This window comes from Amblyraja radiata, chromosome 2 (assembly GCF_010909765.2).
Source record: "Amblyraja radiata isolate CabotCenter1 chromosome 2, sAmbRad1.1.pri, whole genome shotgun sequence".
In the NCBI taxonomy this organism is placed as follows: domain Eukaryota; kingdom Metazoa; phylum Chordata; class Chondrichthyes; order Rajiformes; family Rajidae; genus Amblyraja; species Amblyraja radiata.
Genome location: NC_045957.1, coordinates 142,261,920 through 142,281,885, shown reverse-complemented (window position 1 = coordinate 142,281,885; position 19,966 = coordinate 142,261,920). Strand labels below are relative to the sequence as shown.

The 19,966-nt window shown below is 47.6% G+C and overlaps 1 protein-coding gene across 4 annotated transcripts in view; it reads left to right on the top strand.

Annotated features, from left to right (window-relative positions):
- Positions 1-19,966, top strand: part of plekhg4b (pleckstrin homology and RhoGEF domain containing G4B) — a 250,110-nt gene that overhangs the window by 209,168 nt on the left and 20,976 nt on the right. For all 4 annotated transcript variants that reach the window (XM_033016504.1, XM_033016498.1, XM_033016509.1 and 1 more), the window contains 3 exons: positions 4,415-4,639; positions 9,935-10,105; positions 12,243-12,420. In XM_033016504.1, coding sequence (XP_032872395.1) covers positions 4,415-4,639; positions 9,935-10,105; positions 12,243-12,420 — 574 coding nt within the window. The remainder of the gene's footprint in view (positions 1-4,414; positions 4,640-9,934; positions 10,106-12,242; positions 12,421-19,966) is intronic.

Below are 19,966 nucleotides of genomic sequence, written 5' to 3'. Positions count from 1 at the left end.
GTTGGAGAGAGAAAAATACCAGAGAGCGGAATATACTGTTCGAGGGTTACAGTTACAGTTACATTTACAGAGAAAATGCAGATTTTTAAAAGTGCATGGGTCACAATGAAGGGAGACAAAAATGCTGGAGAAACTCAGCGGGTGAGGCAGCATCTATGGAGCGAAGGAAATAGGCAAAGTTTCGGGTCAAGATCCTTCGTCACAATGAGAGAGGTTTGGAGATTTGGACTACACCCGAAATTTATGAGAGGCCTGTTCAGGAGTCTAATTACAGCAGGGGTTATGCTGTTCTTGAGTCTGATGGTACATGCCTTTAAGCGTTTGTATCTTCTGCCCAATAAGGAAAGGAGCGACTGGGGTATAAATGATCCTTGAATATGCTGACTGTTTTCGCAAAGCAGCATGAAATGTAGATGGAGTCTGTTCAGTAAAATTGACTGGGCAAAATCCACAACCATCTGTAATTTCTTACCATCTTGGGCAGAGATGTTGCAAAACCAAGCCATGATACGTCACCAAAGGATGCTTTCTACAATGCTTCTGTGGAAGTTGGTTAGTCGTCGGTGACATGCTGAACTTCCTTGGTCTTCTGAGGAAGTAGAGATGGTGGTGTGCTTTCTTGGATGTAGCTTTAATGTGGTTGGTCCTGGATTGGCCCGCAGTGCCCTTAAACCAATGACAATGCACTGCAACACCCTGGAAGTGGTGACCAGGCACATATGGTCAACTGTTATCGAGTCATAGAGTGATACAGTGTGGAAACAGGGCCCACGGCCCAACTTGCCCACACATGTCCCAGTCACACTAGTCCCATCTGCCTGCGTTTGGTCCATATCCCTCCAAACGTGTCCTACCCATACACCCTTCTAACTGTCGCTTAAACGTTGGGATAGTCCCAGCCTCAACTACCTCCTCTGGCAGCTTGTTCCATACACCCACCAACCTTTGTGTGAAAAAGTTACCCCTCAGAATCCTGTTAAATCTTTTCCCTTCACCTTGAACCTATGTCATCTGGTCCTCAAATCCCCTACTCTGGGCAAGAGATTCTGTGCATCTACCCAATTTATACCTCTCATGATTTTATACACCTCTATAAGATCACCCCTCATCCTCCTGTGCTCCAAGGAATAGAGACCCAACCTACTCAATCCCTCCCTATAGCTCAGACCCTCTAGTCCTGTCAACAACCTTGTAAATCTCCACTGAACCCTTTCAAGCTTGACAATATCTTTCCTATAACATGGTGCCCAGAACTGCACACAATACTGGTCTCACCAACGTCTTATACAATTGCAAAACGACCTCCCAACTTCTATTCTCAATATTCTGACTGATGAAGGCCAATGTGCCAAAAGTCTTTTTGACCAAACCTTGGTCTTTCCATGCATGAGTATGGCATATGTCCTGTGGATCCAGCAAGAATACTGGAAGCTTTGTTAATAATTCAGCAATTAATGTGATAGAATTTTACTTGAAAACCAATCATGCAGCAAGCATAAATGATAAGCTCGGTGATTGAAATTCCAGGATTGAGAGTTTTTGGAATCCTTTACTCTTTTATTTCAGAGAACTGTAGATGCTCGCTTGTTGATCATGGTCTAATTGACCATGAAGAGGTTTTTGGAAATGAGGGGACTCAATGCATATAGTGAATATCAGTTCAGTTTCACTTCAGTTTAGTTTATAACTGAATATAGATGTGTTATATCTGGACTTTCAGAAGGCTTTCGACAAGGTCCCACATAAGAGATTAGTATACAAACTTAAAGTACACGGAATTGGGGGTTTAGTATTGATGTGGATAGAGAACTGGCTGGCAAACAGGAAGCAAAGAGTAGGAGTAAACGGGACCTTTTCACAATATATATTAATGATTTGGATGAGGGAATTGAATGCAACATCTCCAAGTTTGCGGATGACACTAAGCTGGGGGGCAGTGTTAGCTGTGAGGAGGATGCTAGGAGGCTGCAAGGTGACTTGGATAGGCTTGGTGAGTGGGCAAATGTATGGCAGATGCAGTATAATGTGGATAAATGTGAGGTTATCCACTTTGGTGGCAAAAACAGGAAAGCAGACTATTATCTAAATGGTGGCCGATTAGGTAAAGGGGAGATGCAACGAGACCTGGGCATCATGGTACACCAGTCATTGAAAGTAGGCATGCAGGTGCAGCAGGCAGTGAAGAAAGCAAATGGAATGTTAGCATTCATAGCAAAAGGATTTGAGTATAGGAGCAGGGAGGTTCTACTGCAGGTACACAAAATTGCTGGAGGAACTCAGCGGGTGCAGCAGCATCTATGGAGCGAAGGAAATAGGCGACGTTTCGGGCCGAAACCCTTCTTCAGACTGATAGGGGGTGGGGAAAGAAAGAAGGACAAAGGGAGGAGGAGGAGGAGCCCGAGGGCGGGCGGATGGGAGGAGACAGCTAGAGGGTGAAGGAAGGGGAGGGGGGAGGGGACAGCACGGGCTAGCCAAATTGGGAGAATTCAATGTTGATGCCAAGGGACTGCAGTTGTACAGGGTCATGGCGAGACCACACCTGGAGTATTGCGTAGAGTTTTGGTCTCCAAATCTGAGGAAGGACATTATTGCCATAGAGGGAGTACAGAGAAGGTTCACCAGACTGATTCCTGGGATGTCAGGACCTTCATATGAAGAAAGACTGGATAGACTCGGCGTGTACTCGCTAGAATTTTGGAGATTGAGGGGGGATCTTATAAAGACTTACAAAATTCTTAAGGGGTTGGACAGGCTAGATGCAGGAAGATTGTTCCCGATGTTGGGGAAGTCCAGAACAAGGGGTGACAGTTTAAGGATAAGGGGGAAATCTTTTAGGACTGAGATGAGAAAATCATCTTTTACACAGAGAGTGGTGAATATGTGGAATTCTCTGCCACAGAAGGTAGTTGAGGCCAGTTCATTGGCTATATTTAAGAGGGAGTTAGATGTGACCCTTGTGGCTAAAGGGATCAGGGAGTATGGAGAGAAGGCTGGGATGGGATACTGAGTTGGATGATCAGCCATGATCATATTGAATGGCGGTGCAGGCTCGAAGGGCCGAATGACCTACTCCTGCACCTATTTTCTATGTTTCTATGTTTCTATCCATCTTTAGAACATAATATAGATAGATGATTTGGGGTGATCAGACATGATTTTATTAAATGCCTAGAACATAGAACACTACACTAAGTATTGAACATGATGCCAAGTCTATCACTTATCTACCTGCAGATCATCCATATCAACCATTCTCGGCATGTCCATATGCCCATCCAAAAGACTTTTAAATGTCATTAACATAGTTGCTTCAACTATCATCCCTGGCAGCACATTCCAGGCATTCATCACCCTCTGTGTAAAAATAAACTTGCCCCATACCTCTCCTTTAAACTTTGCCCCTCTCACCTTAATTCTAATACTTAAATTTCCCATCCTGGGATAAAGATTCTGTCTTTCTACCCTATCCACTCCTCTCGTGATTTTATATACTTCTATGAGGTCCCTCCACAACCTCTGTCATGCCAGAGAAAATGATCCAAGGCTGTACAACCTCCCCCTGTGGCTAATGCACCTTAATTTAGGCATCATTTGGGTAAATCTGCTCTGCATCCTTTCCAAAGCCCCCACATCCCTTCTCTAAAGAAAGACAAAGTGCTGGAGTAACTCGGTGGGTCGTGCATCGTCCCCGGAGAACATGGATAGGCAACGTTTCATGTTGGAATCCTTCTTCAGACTTTTTCAGTCTGATGAAGGGTTCTGACCTGAAATATCGCCGATCCATGTTCTCCAGGGATGCTGCCTGGCCCGATGAGTTACTCTAGCATTTTGTGTATTTATTTGGTATAAACCAGTATCTGCTCATTACACCCTTCTGCTAATAGGGTGACTAAACCTGCACACAATACTCCAAATGCGACATAACTAAACTCCTATAAAGTTGCAGCATCACAATGGTGGAGACTGCAGTAGGCTGAAAAGCCTGCGGCCTTTCTTAAGGTCATAAGGTCATAAGTGATAGGAGCGGAATTGGGTCATTCGGTTCATCATGTCTACTCTGGGGTGGGAGATTGCAACCTTCATGTGGTCCGCCCTGTTTCGGCAAATGCAATCAACCCAGCATGCTCAATCAAATAAGATCAAATAGAACAAGTTGTCCGACAACTTTAGGCTGTGCATGCCATAGGCAAGAAGAAGAAGAAGAAGTAGTCTACTCTACGATTCAATCATGGCTGATCCATCGCTCCCTCCTAACCCCATTCTCCTGCCTTCTCCCCATAACCCCTGATGCCTTTATTGTTGTTTCTAACAGTATGTTAATAGTATGTTGACTTGTTTATGACACCCGTCTTCTTGTTTTTGTTGACTGTTCATATATTTGCTGAGCTTTTTTCTGTGCGATATATTTCTGCAGAATAAGCAGCTGGCACTTGGCGACAAGATGGACCTGGCCTCCTACCTACTGAAGCCCGTCCAGCGGATGAGCAAGTACGCACTGCTGCTGAAAGACATGATCAAACACTGCAGCAAAACACAGGAGCAGGAGTTCAACGATCTCCAAGCAGCTGAGGAGATGGTGAAGTTTCAGCTCCGTCATGGGAATGACCTGCTGGCGATGGATGCCATTCGTGGATGCGATGTAAGGGAAACCATAAGCTAAACATATACCGGAAATAATACCGTCAGCTTTTCAGAGCCACCCTGAGGATCAGAGTTGATAATTTTTCCGCAGTGCATCCCCTTGTTTTTTTCCTCTCTCTATGCTTAGCTCTATGGGGAGTGTAGTCAGTGCTGGGACCTCTGCCTTTGCTGTTCTTTGAGTGGTCGTCAGGTGGGTTAAGGTAGCTGTCTTCCCCGTAAATATATTTCCCTGCTTCTACACCGCCCCATTTATCTTTCAGCCAGCCTCACGAGGAGTGATTATAAGCTTGCACATCTTGTTGCTGAGTCTGTGCCATTTAGCTGCACACAAGCTGACTGCTCACAGAGTGGACTTCAAACAGTACCATGGAGCATAAGGCTGTGGAAGGTGCTCGCAAATTGCAGGCTCATTGCCATCACTTTTAATAATTGCTATTATGATCAAAGCTACCTGAACTTGGGGTCTGAAAGCTAGAAAGACACTAAGCACAGGGTCCTTTGATTTACTCTCAATGGGTGAATAGGACTCCACTCATCAACTGGATGGAGTCCAATTACCAGTCTGCCGCACATGGCCTAAATATCACAATAAAAAAGAACAAGGACCTGGATTATTCGCCTTATCCAGGTCAACAAAACTTTGCAGAACAAGGCAATTTTATTGCCCTGATTATTTTGATCCGGAGAAAGAATAGAAGGTTCAAAAGATTTGCATTCGGGAAGTGATCCGAGCTGTAGCCTGAAAATAGAGAGGTCTTATCCTGTCCCCTTATTCAATTCCCACAATACATGGTGCAAAAATGTCCTTAAGACATTAACGAGATTTCAAGAAGGCACAAAGAACTGCAGATGCTAGTTTAACAAAAAAAGACCCAAAGTGCTGGAGTAACTCAGTTAAGTCAATGCAACATCTAGAGGACTTGTGGGAATGGATAGGTGACAAAAGGCCATGAAATGGTTCGGAATTGGTTTAACCATTGTAACTCTCCCTCCCATTGCCATACTGACCTTTCTGTCCTGGTACTCCTCCATTGCCAGAGTAAGGCCACACACTGGAGGAACAGCACCTCATATTCCACCTGGGTAGCATACAACCCAATGTTGCGAACATTGAATGCTCCAACTATAGGTAATAAACCACCCCCACTTTCCTCTTCCCTTCCCTGTGCTCCACCCAGAAGCATATTCCTTTCTCCCACTATTCCGCCCTCCCTTCCCGCCCCCCTCCCATTCTCTTCCACCTATATCCTTTCCTCTGGCTTCACAATTTGCTCCTCATCCCCCCTTATCTCACAGCCTTTGGTCTTATTTTCATCTCTCACATGTGTCCACTGTTAAAGGAAACTTTAAAACACAACACAGAGATCGGATTAGACAATCAAGACTTTATTCAAGAGCGCCAAATACAGTGATCACTGGGAGAAATCTAGGAGATTGCTCAACGAACAAAGATTCATCTGCTCTTCATTTACAGAGTTTCCCTTTGTTTATCGCAGGGCACTTTAGCACTTTTCCTTCTTCCAAATGGTCTTATAACAAATATACAGCGTGCACCTCTGAAATACACAGCAGCGTCAACACAGCCCAATTCCACACCATTACAGATTAGCAAATGGCCTGTTACACTTTCAACCTTATTTTATTGTTTTGCGATTGCCATTTGTCCTTTGATTAAAAGTTAGATAGAGCTCTTAAATAGTTAGATAGAGCTCTTAGAAACATAGAAACTTAGAAAATAGGTGCAGGAGTAGGCCATTCGGCCCTACGAGCCTGCACCACCATTCAATATGATCATGGCTGATCGTCCAACTCAGTATCCTGTACCTGCCTTCTCTCCATACCCCATGATCCCTTTAGCCCCAAGGGCCACATTTAACTTCCTCTTAAATATAGCCAAAGTACTGGCCTCAACTACCTTCTGTGACAGAGAATTTCAGAGATTCACCACTCTCTGTGTGAAAAATGTTTTCCTCGTCTCGGTCCTAAAAGATTTCCCCCTTATCCTTAAACTGTGACCCCTTGTTCTGGACTTCCCCAACCTCGGGAACAATCTTCCTGCATCTAGCTCTTAAGATAGCGGAGTCAAGGGATATGCGGAGAATGCAGGAACGGAGGAGTACTGATTGTGGATGATCAGCCATGATCACAGTGAATGGTGGTGCTGGCTCGGAGGGCCATATGGCCTACTCCTGCACTTATTGTCTATTGTCTGTTACAGAGAACAGAATCTGACTAAAGTAGACTGCAGTGAGTGCCAGCTACGCATGCTCAGTGTCAACCTTCTTTAAAGCACAGATTTGTTATAACACATGAAGAGGACTTTAAACTATTCTTAAACACTCTACCTATCCCTATCCCTTGCAATTCTTGAAGCGTTACAATTTATCTTTCATACCACCCACCTGCCAATAAAACAGCCACCCTCGTCTGTATCCACCCATCACTTGCCAGGCCTCGTCCTCCCCTCTCCCCAACACCTCATCTAGCTTTCTTTCCCCCCCACCCACCCCCTCACTACTAGTCTGAAGAAAGATTCTGATGCCAAAACATCGCCTATCCATATCTTCCAGAGATGCTGCCTGCACGTTGAGTTACTCCAGCTCTTTTTTTTTTTAAATTCAAGAAGCCGCAGGGAGAGGTCTGTAGCCAAAATAAGGGAATGAAATATGTGATGTTCCCAATGTTAACTGGAGGGAGATTTCAACTCATCCTATTCTATGATAATGTAGAGACTATGGAGAGGCTGAGAGAGGTGTTGGTGAGTGGGGCTGGATTTCTTCAGTGTTGATGTTAGTAATGACACTCAGGTTTTTGATGATGTTACCATGGGACTTCTAAGCTGATTATAATTCGAATTGTTTCAAAGGTACATCCTTTGGGAATATCAAAGACACAATATTGGGAAAATGACTTATTGTAGATGATTTTCTGATTCCGGCTGAATAAAATAGCAGAGCAGATGTGGTGGTGAGCCATGTCGAACGTTCCATGGAGGCCTTGAACAACGAGAGGCCAAATAATTCCCTTTGTCCCAGTCACCTAAACTATCGTGTGTAACTTTGGTAAGTTTTGCTTCATGATTGTGCTGGAATGGAAGCCTGAATGGTGGGTATCAAGCATGAAGCTCCAATAAAGATAGGCAAAGACCACAAGCATCTATCAACATTCAAGCAAAGATGGACAATGAAGAGAAATCTTCTCATTGGCAAAGGTCAAGAACAAAGTGGTGTTGCATGAAGCTGATTAAAACAAAATACACTAAAGCATCTCAAATGTTATAATGGTGGCAGATTCAATTGTAGTATCCAGAGGAGAACTGAATAATTGAAAGGGAAGCATTTCTGGAGTTACAAAGTGAGTGTAGGTGAGTAGCTGAATTGTTCCTACATAGAGCCAGTGGGCTCTTAAGAGTACTTAATGGGCTGAATGCCCCCTTCAATTGTATAACTATTCAGCAACTCTTCTAAATAGTGTCACAGATCAATAATTACCAATCATAGAGTCTTAGCAGGCCCTTTAGCGTAACTTGCCTTCATCGACCAGCGTTTCCCATCTACACTTGCCTGCATTTAGCCCATATCCCTCTAAACCTGTCCTATCCATGTACCTGTCTAATTGTTTATTAAACGTTGTCATAGTCCTTGCGTCAACTACCTCCCCTGGCCGCTCGCTTCATATTGCACACTACCCATTGAGCGAAAATGTTAGCCTTCAGATTCCTATCAGAGGGATATGGGCCAAATGCAGGCAAGTGTAGATGGGACGTTGGCCGATGAAGGCAAGTTAGGCTAAAGGGCCTGCTAAGACACTTATTATTGGAAATTATTGATCTGTGACTACAGGCCTGTCGCACTGACCTCTGTAGTCATGAAGACACTCGAAAGGCTTGTGATGGCCAAGCTGAAAAAAATCCCCCTGCTGGATCCTATGCAGTTTGCATATCGGGCCAATAGATCTGTGGATGATGCAGTCAACCTGGGCCTGCACTTTATCCTACAGCACCTAGACTGCCAGGGGACCTATGCGAGGATCCTGTTTGTTGATTTTAGCTCTGCATTCAACACCATTGTGCCAGAGCTACTACACTCCAAACTTTCCGAGTGCCTGAACATACGCTCAGCATAGGAGCACCGCAAGGCTGCATACTCTCTCCTCTCCTCTACTCTCTCTACACCAACAACTGCACCTCCACAGACACTTCTGTCAAGCTTCTCAAGTCTGCGGATGACACAACCCTGATTGGACTGATCCAGGATGGGGAGGAATCGGCCTACAGACAGGAATTGTCACAGCTGGTGTCCTGGTCCCATCGCAACAACCTGGAGCTCAATGCTCTTAAGACAGTGGAATTGATTGTAGACTTTAGGAGAGCTCCCCCTCCCCTCACCCCACTCACCATCAACAACACCACAGTCACATCTGTGGAGTCTTTTAAGTTCCTGGGAACTATCATGTCCAAGGGCCTTAAGTGGGGGACCACCATCGACTCCACAGTCAAAAAGGCACAACAGAGGATGTACTTTCTACGGCAGCTGAGGAAGCACAATCTGCCACAGGCAATGATGGTCCAATTCTACACGGCCATCGTAGAGTCTGTTCTCACCTTCTCCATCATGGTCTGGTTTGGCTCAGCCACCAAGCACGACACCTGGAGGCTGCAGCGAATCGTCCGATCAGCAGAGAAGATTATTGGCTGCAACCTTCCCTCCATTGATGAACTGTACACTGCAAGGGCCAGGAAGCGAGCGGGCAAGATCATCTCTGACCCCTCTCAACCCTCTCACCCTGGCCACAAACTCTTTGAATCACTTCCCTCTGGAAGGCGACTCTGGACAGTTAAAGCTGCCACAGCCAGACATAACAACAGATTTTATCCACGAGTAGTTGCTCTACTCAACAGCCAAAAATCTGTAGCCTCCCTTTGATCTGGTGTTTTGGTGGTTCACATGCTTGATCAATGGTGTTTTATCATTAATGTTTTATTATTATTTCTGAGTCAATCGTACCTGTCACTGTATGTCATGTTGTTACTTGCGGGCGGAGCACCAAGGCAAATTCCTTGTATGTGAATACTTGGCCAATAAACTTACTTACTTACTATAAAATCTTTTCCCCTTCATCTTAAACCAATGTCCACTGGTTCTCAATCCCCTTACTCTTGAGCAAGAGATTCTGTGCGTCCACCCGATATATTCATCTCATGATTTTATACAAGAGAGTGAGGGTGGCCTTAGATTAATGTTAGCTTGAAAGATGGATATTTTTATTTTATCCCGGTTTGGTTTCCCTTCAGGTGAATCTTAAAGAGCAAGGACAGCTTATGTGTCAGGAAGAATTCGTCATATGGTGCGGGCGCAAAAAATATCTGCGGCACATCTTCCTCTTTGAGGACCTTATTCTCTTCAGTAAAACAAAAAAGATCGAAGGAGGATACGACGTCTATGTTTACAAACTGTCATTTAAGGTAATTGATAAATTATTCATTTTGAAATGTTTTGACTTATACAGCAAAGACATGCTTCCATACAATATTGTTTGCCTAATAAATCCGGCAGAAACACTTTCAAACAAAATGATTTGTTTCTAAGGCACAGATATTAGCACATCTTGCTGTGAAATACACATCTGAAGAAATATTTTAAACAGGAGCGAGAAGTTGATTAATATTAATCTGAAAGATGGATATTATTATTAACAGTTTGCTTTCCCTGTATAAAAGATCAGGGAAAGCTTACGTTAGGAGGAATTTGTCAATTGGTATGAACGTAAAAAAAAAAAACTGAGACACATCTTCCTCTTTGAGGATGTCTTCTATTTTGTTCTTTAAAAAAAAAAGTTTAGTTTATTCTCATGTGTGTCAAGGTACAGTGAAAAGCTTTTAGTGCGTGTGCTAACCAGTCAGCAGAAAGACAATACATAATTACAATCAAGCCGTCCACAGTGTACAGGTATATGGTAAAGGGTTATTGTATGGTAAAGTCTGATTAAAGATGATAAAAAGGATTGCAGATTGCTGGAAAGAGTACAGAGAAGATTTATGAAGATGTTGCCAGGACGTGAGGGCCTGAGCTACAGGGAGAGGTTGGGCAGGCTAGGACTTTATTCCCTGGAGCGCAGGAGGCTAAAGGGTGATCCTATAACAGCATTTAAAAGACTGGTACATGGATCGGAAAGGTATAGAGGGGTAAGCAAATAGGTCTAGCATAGATGGGGTATCTTGTTAGGCATGGACAAGTTAGGCCGAAGGGTCTGTTTTAGATGCAATGTAATTCTTTGACTGAAGATGGGCAAGGTAATCTTTGAGAAAAATTGCAGTACCTGAGCTCAGCAGATGAAAGCATGATTGCCAGTACTAGTATGTTGAAAAGTGGGGATGCGAGGCAGGCTCAGGTGGCCAGAACATTGGATTTGTTATAGAGCTGGAGGTTACCACTGGGCAGAAGAAGATGCCTAGAAGAATTTTAAAACTAAGGTGGTGCAGCGGTAGATTTGCTGCCTTGCAGCACTTGCAGTGGCTGATACCCGGGTTCAATCTCGACTAGAGGTGCTGTCTGTACGGAGTTTGTACGTTCTTCCCATAACCGCACGAGTTTTCTCCGAGATCTTTGGTATCCTCCCACACTCCAAAGACGTGTAGGTCAATTGGCTCGGTATAATTGTAAATTGTCCTTTATGTGTGTTTGAATAGTGTTAATGCGTGGGGATCACTAGTCGGGGCGGACTTGATGGGCCGAAGGGCTTGTATCAGCCCTGTTTCTCTAAACTAAAGAAAACCGAGACTAAATATTGAAGCATTGCTCAACAAAAGTTCAACCATGAGAAGGCACAAAGCAAGATTTGAGTATAGGAGCAGGGAGGTTCTACTGCAGTTGTACAGGGTCTTGGTGAGACCACACCTGGAGTATTGCGTACAGTTTTGGTCTCCTAATCTGAGGAAAGACATTATTGCCATAGAGGGAGTGCAGAGAAGGTTCACCAGACTGATTCCTGGGATGTCAGGACTTTCATATGAAGAAAGACTGGATAGACTTGGCTTGTACTCGCTAGAATTTAGGAGATTGAGGGGGGATCTTGTAGAAACGTACAAAATTCTTAAGGGGTTGGACAGGCTAGATGCAGGAAGATTGTTCCCGATGTTGGGGAAGTCCAGGACAAGGGGTCACAGCTTAAGGATAGAGGGGAAATCCTTTAGGACCGAGATGAGAAAAACATTTTTCACACAGAGAGTGGTGAATCTCTGGAACACTCTGCCACAAAAGGTAGTTGAGGCCAGTTCATTGGCTATATTTAAGAGGGAGTTAGATGTGGTCCTTGTGGCTAAAGGGATCAGGGGGTATGGAGAGAAGGCAGGTACAGGATACTGAGTTGGATGATCAGCCATGATCATATTGGATGGCGGTGCAGTCTCGAAGGGCCGAATGGCCTACTCCTGCACCTAGTTTCTATGTTTCTATGTTTCTAAGATGAGATTTTACTGCAAATCTAATCACAAGATTGTATCTTGCATTTCAAAAAAGACTTCCTCAGCTATACTTTAAGTGATGCATGGTAACAATTGGCAAGAGTTTTTCTGCACTCACTGGGTTATTGGCTTATTTCAGACGGCCGAGATTGGAATGACCGAGAACGTTGGAGAAAGTGGGCTGCGTTTTGAGATCTGGTTCAGGAGAAGGAAATCTCAGGACCTTTATATCTTTCAGGCCAGCTCTGCTGAGGTTAAGTTAACCTGGACGAATGTCATAGGAAAAATCCTGTGGCGCCAAGCCCTCAGAAACCGAGGTACGTCAGTAAAATTCAAGTCTTTTTTTTAGTTTAGTTTAGAAATACAGCGAGGAAACAGGCCCTTCGGCCCACCGGGTCCATGTCGACCAGCGATCCCCACACATTAACACAATCCTACACGCACTAGGGACAATTTGTACATTTACTGGGAATGTTACAATAATTTTGAGATTTTAAATATCAAGCCTGTTATTTATCCCATCAGATAAAGCATAAAAATAACTTTAATTTGATATCTAATTCATTTTCATATCTTCAGTATTAAAAAACGTTATGGCCATTTTCATACTCTGAAATTAGCATCTTGTTCCCTATTGCTTTTCCATTGACAACACTAAAGCTGTGATCGCGTACCGTCAAAAGCCCATAACTTTCTTAAAGATTAAGAGAACTGAATGAAATTTTCAGTTATTATAGATTGAAGCATTCTGAAACAAATATAAAACAATGTAGCGTGTGTCTTGGAATAAAGCACGGAGTCGTGTTTAGAGAGAGACACCTTTTATTCTGATCCTCCCGGTTGTAGGGAAGACCAAACGAGAGAAAGATGGCACCCAAACCCCACCCTTTAAAGCCTCCGGCTAAGGGCCGCCTCCGGACTGAACCACTCCTGTGCCGAGGGGTTCGACACTAAGGTGGCACGACCCTTGGGAGCCGCCACAGGACCCCCCCCCAGAACCAGAGGCACGAAACGCACCGGCGGGCGAACGACCCGGCCGGCCCGTGTGCGGAAGTTAGCCGCTCGTGGGGCTTGCGGAGGCATAGGTGGAGGGACAGGACGAGGGACCGGCGGGAGGACAGGTGGAGTGACAGGCGGAGGGAGCCGTGAAGGGGGGCGCCCTCGGGGCCGAGGTTGGGCAACCAGCACCGGCTGGTCAATGTCCAGGTGTGCCGGCTTCAACCGGTCGATCGACACTGCCTCCGGCCGGCCCCCCATGTCCAGGACAAAAGTCGACTGCCCGTGTTCCAGCACTCGGAACGGACCCTCGTACGGCCTCTGGAGTGGAGTCCGGTGGGCATCACGGCGCAGGAAGACGTACGGGCAGTCCCTGAGGGCTGATGGCACGTGTGGGCGAAATGTCCCATGGCGGGACGTCGGGACGGGTGCGAGCCTGCCAACTTGCTCGCGAAGGCGCTGTAGGGTGGATGAGGGCGTTCCCTGCTGCCCCGGCGCCGACGGCACGAACTCCCCGGGCACCGTGAGTGGCGACCCGTAAACGAGCTCCGCCGATGATGAGCCCAAGTCCTCTTTGGGAGCAGTCCGGATGCCCAGCATGACCCACGGCAACTCGTCCATCCAGTCCGGGCCGGAGAGTCGTGCCTTCAGTGCTGCCTTCAGCTGCCGGTGGAATCTCTCCACCAGACCGTTAGCTTGCGGGTGGTAAGCCGTGGTGTGGTGTAGCCGCACCCCCAGCAAGTGAGCCATGGCTGACCACAGCTCGGAGGTGAACTGTGGCCCCCGGTCTGAGGAGATGTGCGCCGGCACCCCGAAGCGAGCAATCCAGTGCGCGGACAACGCACGAGCACACGTAGCCGTTGAGGTATCGGTCAACGGAATGGCCTCCGGCCACCGCGTGAAGCGGTCCACCATTGTAAGCAGGTGGGTGATGCCCCGGGACGGCGGGAGAGGCCCTACAATGTCTATGTGGATATGGTCGAACCGCCGGTGAGGTAGACCAAACTCCTGGAGCGGCGCACGGACATGGCGCTGGATTTTTGCCGTCTGGCACGGAATGCAGGTGCGAGCCCAATGGCCAACCTGCTTGCGCAGACCGTGCCACATGAAACGAGCAGCCACTAGTGCCGTTGTCGCCCGGATTGATGGGTGAGCCAGTCCGTGGATCACCTCGAACACCCTCCGGCGCCAGGTGGCAGGGACGATGGGGCGCGGCTGACCGGACGACACATCGCACAGGATTGTTTCTCCCCCAGGACCGAGAGGGACATCCTCAAGGCGGAGGCCGGAGATGGTAGTCCGGTAGGCGGGCACCTCATCGTCCGCGAGCTGTGCCGCCGCCAGAGCAGAATAGTCCATTCCGGGCGCCACCTCGAACACGGCGTTGATAGCGGGCCGGAACAATGCGTCGGCCACCCGGTTGTCTTTCCCCTTGATGTAGCAGATAGATGTAGTGTACTCCGATATATAGGCCAATTGCCGCTGCTGACGTGCGGACCAGGGATCGGAAACTTTCTGCAGGGCGAAAGTGAGCGGCTTATGGTCGGTGTAGGCGGTGAACGGGCGGCCCTCCAGGAAGTAACGAAAATGGCGCACAGCCAGGTACAGAGCCAGGAGCTCACGATCGAACGCGCTGTACTTGGTCTGCGCACGGTTGAGGTGCCGACTGAAGAAGGCCAGGGGCCGCCAACCTCCGCCCGTCAGCTGCTCCAGCACAGCACCAACCGCCGACTCCGAGGCGTCCACCGTGAGAGCAGTCTGGGCATCTCCCCGCGGGTGTACCAGCAGTACGGCCCGAGCAAGGGCCTCCTTCGCGCCGTCGAAAGCTGCCTCCGCCTCGTGGGTCCACTCAACGCTTTTGTGCTGCCCACCCGCCAGAAGTTGATACAGGGGCCGCATGATGTGGGCCGCGGATGGCACGAACCGATGATAAAACGCCACCATGCCGACAAATTCCTGCAGGCCACGCACCGTGCGTGGGCGGGGAAACCGGCGGATGGCGTCGACCCTGTCAGGCAGGGGAACCGCGCCTTGCGCAGTCACGCGGTGGCCGAGGAAGTCAATTTCATTCACCCCAAAACGGCACTTGTCCAGGTTGATGGCCAAACCATGCTCGCTGAGCCGCTGACAGAGCTGTCGAAGGTGAGCACAGTGTTCCTGTTGCGAGCGGCTGGCCACCAGGATGTCGTCCAGGTACACGAACACGAAATCGAGGCCGCGACAAACCCCGTCCATGAGGCGCTGAAAGGCCTGTGCTGCGTTTTTGAGGCCGAACGGCATCCGAGTAAACTCGAAAAGCCCGAATGGCGTGATGATCGCCGTCTTCGGCACGTCATCCGGGTGAACTGGGATCTGATTATAACCCCGTACCAAATCCACTTTGGAAAAAATCGTGGCCCCAGCCAAATGGGCCGTGAAGTCCTGGATGTGGGGTACGGGGTATCGATCCGCTGTTGTTGTCGCGTTCAACCGTCGGTAATCCCCACATGGCCGCCAGCCCCCGCTTGACTTGGGGACCATGTGGAGTGGGGACGCCCAAGGGCTGCTTGAAGGGCGGACGATGCCCAAGGCCTCCATCGTGCGGAATTCCCGCCGTGCCAGACGCAGTTTATCTGGCGGCAGTCGCCGTGCTCGTGCATGGAGTGGTGGGCCGGTAGTCGGGATATAATGCAACACTCCGTGGCTGGGGGTTGCTGATTGAAACTGCGGAGTGAGAATGTCCGGGAACGCAGCCAAGATACGTGCAAATCGGGAGTCCACGGACGCCAGTGGCCGTCCCACCGGTTGATCCACACGCAACGTGATCGGCTCCATCGTGGTGGCGTTGATCAAACGCTGACGTCCGACGTCCACCATGAGGGAATGCGCCCGGAGGAAATCGGCCCCGAGCAATGGTTGGGAGACGTCGGCAATGGTGAAGCTCCATGAGAAATGGCAGGAGCCGAGCACGATGGGAACCATCCGCAGTCCATATGTGCAGATGGGGCTGCCGTTCGCCGCGGTGAGGACGGGCCCCCGCTTACCGGAACGAATGTCGGCCAGCGAAGGGGGCAGGACGCTGAGCTCCGCTCCTGTATCCACGAGGAAGCGGGTCCCGGAGCGCCGATCCCAGGCAAAAAGGCGATGAATTTGGCCGGCCGCCGCGGGGACTATTGGCAGCCGGCCCAGGCGTTTCCCGGGAATGTGCATGGCTGGCGGCATTGTTGTGCTGCAGCACCCCAGCGTTGATGGTAGTAGCACCAACGTCTCCTGTTGGAGTCACTTGGAGCTTGCCTGCTCCTGCTGGTGGTGCCTGCAGCTTGCTGGCGCTGGGCTGCAGGTGCAGTACCCCTCACTGCCGCTGGGGGCGATCGTACGGGCCGTCGGGCTGGAGCTGTCACTCCTTCCACATCTCCCCCGCCCCACCGGGGGAATTCGGGAGCTGCTGGGGTGACATCATCGGCGTACCTGCTGACGGCGAGCGCGTTGACGTCATCAGGGCGCGTCGACCTCAGCGCGACCCCGTCTCTGCTGACGCCCAGCGCGCTGACGTCATCAGGGCGCGCCATCCACAGGGCGTCGGCGCGCCTTCCGAGGGCCCGAAGGTCGGCAAACGAGACGTCGGTGAGCTGCAGACGAATGTAGGCCGGCAGCAGATGCAGGTAGGTGTACTCAAACATCAGGCACGGCGTGTGCCCGTCTAGTAGAGCCACCATCTCCTTTAGGAGGCTAGATGGCCGTCTGTCGCCTAGGCACTGCATATGCACGAGTCTTCCTGCCCGCTCCATTCTACTCAGTCCGTAAATCTGGAGCAGGAGCTCCTTAAGGCCGAGGTATTTATCATTGTCCGGGGGGTCTGCGAGGAAGTCCGTGACCTCTTCAGCCGCATCCTGGTCGAGGGCCCCCACCAGGTAGTAGAAACGGGTGGCATCGACCGTGATGCCCCGCAGGTTGAACTGGGCCTCCGCCTGCTGGAACCAGATGAGCGGCCGGGTGGTCCAGAACTTGGGCAGTTTAACGGAGACCGCGTCCAGAGACAGGGCCAGGCCGGCCTGTGAGGAGGTAGGGCTTTCTCTTCTCTCCATCATGACGCCAATGGAGCGTCGGGGTCACCAATGTAGCGTGTGTCTTGGAATAAAGCACGGAGTCGTGTTTAGAGAGAGACACCTTTTATTCTGATCCTCCCGGTTGTAGGGAAGACCAAACGAGAGAAAGATGGCACCCAAACCCCACCCTTTAAAGCCTCCGGCTAAGGGCCGCCTCCGGACTGAACCACTCCTGTGCCGAGGGGTTCGACACTAAGGTGGCACGACCCTTGGGAGCCGCCACAACAACTTACTTAGATAACCTGAAATTAAAGCATATAATTAGTTAGTTGCCTAATTGTAGCTAATTACAAAATTGGCTGTTGTGACGGAAATAGTAATAAACACCCAGACTGCCTTGAAAATTCAAAAATGTGATATTCTCAAGATCAGAACTTTAATATTATTGTATTATATGCTGTAAGTCCATAACAGATAGGTAAATGAATTACAATTTCTAGCAATAGACCAAGTCTTTATGGAGAAGATCAGTTGCTAGCTGGTACATTGGCATATCATAATCAGTAGCATCATCATATTCCTCAGATTGTAACCAATAAGCAACTCTGTACACCTTGTTTTTCCTCAACCTTTCAATTTTGGCATTGTAAACTACAGGTTTTTGCTCTTCAAACCACGCATGACATGCCTTTCTGCCCACTACTTCCCCATTACGAATGTCATGTAGATCATCACATTTGGAGTAGTCCAAATTCGGCTAATCTCTGCGAATGCTGTCTTAATCAGTTTCTTTTGCAGGGCATTTGGATTGACAATTTTGCATTTATTCTACGGAGACTGTTTAAAATGTAAAGAAAAAAAACCACTCACCATCATTTACAGAAACAAGTTCTTATTTGCAGTTTTAGAAAAAAGGTAGAAATTATAAAGTTAAATGCTAAACCAAATAGTAAATACCCAACAAAAAATTCATATTTATCATTCATCAAATCAATTAAATTCATCTAAATTCAATTATTAGATATAAACATCTATCCATTTCTTAAGAAAAGGCTAACATTTTTAAATAGCCTAAGTATCCAAATAACAAATAACAAACTGATCCCATTCACACAAGAATTCACAATATAACATGATTTTTAAATCTCACTGTCATGAACTTATATGCCAAATGGAAGGAATTTAATGTTTAATTCCCATAAATTAATCCACAAACATCCACAATTTAATCAAAATTATTATTTTTTGTGCAATCCATGTGACTAAAACTGTTGTGGATATTTAGTATGAAAATATTAATCATGGATAGACAATAACACAAAATATAGATGATTTAGATGTTCTTATGACATGATTGTGCAAAAAAATAATGAATTTATTTATCTTGAGAGAGGGTGCTTCTGGATTGTGATCGATTGGAACGTTGCCGCTGCCGTAAATTTTAAGCCCATATCGGCAGGCAAGACACGGCCGATTCGTATGTGGGCCTAAATAACATTTTCGCATCATAAGATTAGACTAAAGCCACCCCAAGAAGCAAGAGTATTGGTGAAATAAATGACATATCTTTTGTTTTGTCCTGATATTGCGATCCATGTTGTTGAAGGCGTTAGAAGTCGCTTTTTACCTTAATCAAGCGATTAAATGGTCCAGCAATTTAAAAAATAAATAAACTGGGAACAGAAGTCTGATCGATTTTTCTTCATCAGCTAGCAGCCCGAGAAAATCCCTCTCCGACAAGCAATACAAACCTGCATTTTAATCCCGCCTCCCCCGCAATCCAAGCCCCCCCCCCTCCCCCAAAGGCTCCAGAGTCGTGCACACAGCCAGTGGCAGATCTGGAGCGCCGCTGATGGTAGGTCTTGTAACATCGCTACATTTACCAAGCCAATTTATCTAAATACCTGTATGTCTTTGGAGTGTGGGAGGAAACCGAAGATCTTGGAGAAAACCCACACAGGTCACAGGGCGAAAGTACAGACAAGCACCCGTTGTCAGGAACGAACCGGGTTCTCCGGCGCTGCAAACGCTGTAAGGCAGCAACTCTACTGCTGCGCCACCATGCCATCTTCTGATTTATTGTGGTGTGAATTGAGAAGAAGGGGTGTGTTTCTTGTCAATGCTGTTAGATTGTTTACTACATGGGGGGCAATGATTCACATTCCCAGTGTCACTGTTTAGGATTGTCCCCTCTAAGGAGCTGGATTGAGTTGATGGTATTGCTTGTTTCAAATGCATGAATGCTGAACTTTTCTTACAAAGCTCGAACGAGGATTATTGCTCTGTCTGGGCTGTGGTTCTAAGCTGGTTAATGTTTGGAGACTTTGGATCACAATCCTTTTATATTCTTGCATCAGTCTGACAGCAGAAGTGCAGCAACTTCCCCACTCAGGTCTGAATTAAAATACTCAGGTGGTCAAATCATGGAATGGTCACAGCAGTATGAAGAAGGCTATCCCAGCTCCACTCAAGAACAATACAAACCATTCACCTTTTCTGCTGGAGGACCTCTGTGGGCCAGGCAGCATCTGTGAAGGGAAATGGACAGATAAAGACTGAAAGATTGTCCGCCCTTTTCCCACTGCGGATGCTGCTCGCCCCATTGTGTTACTCCAGCACTTCATCAACCTAGCTACCTGCCACGCTTAGTCCTGCCTCTCCCCCATTCCAGCTTTCTCCCCCCCTACAATCAGTCAGAAGAAGGGTTTCAACCCTAATCGTCACCTAGCTATGTTCTCCAGAGATGCTACATGACCTGCTGAGTTACTCTGGCCCTTTGTGCCCTTTCTCTTCACTATCTTCTCGCAATGTGCAGATCCTCCAATGAGCGTTGCCTCAGGGG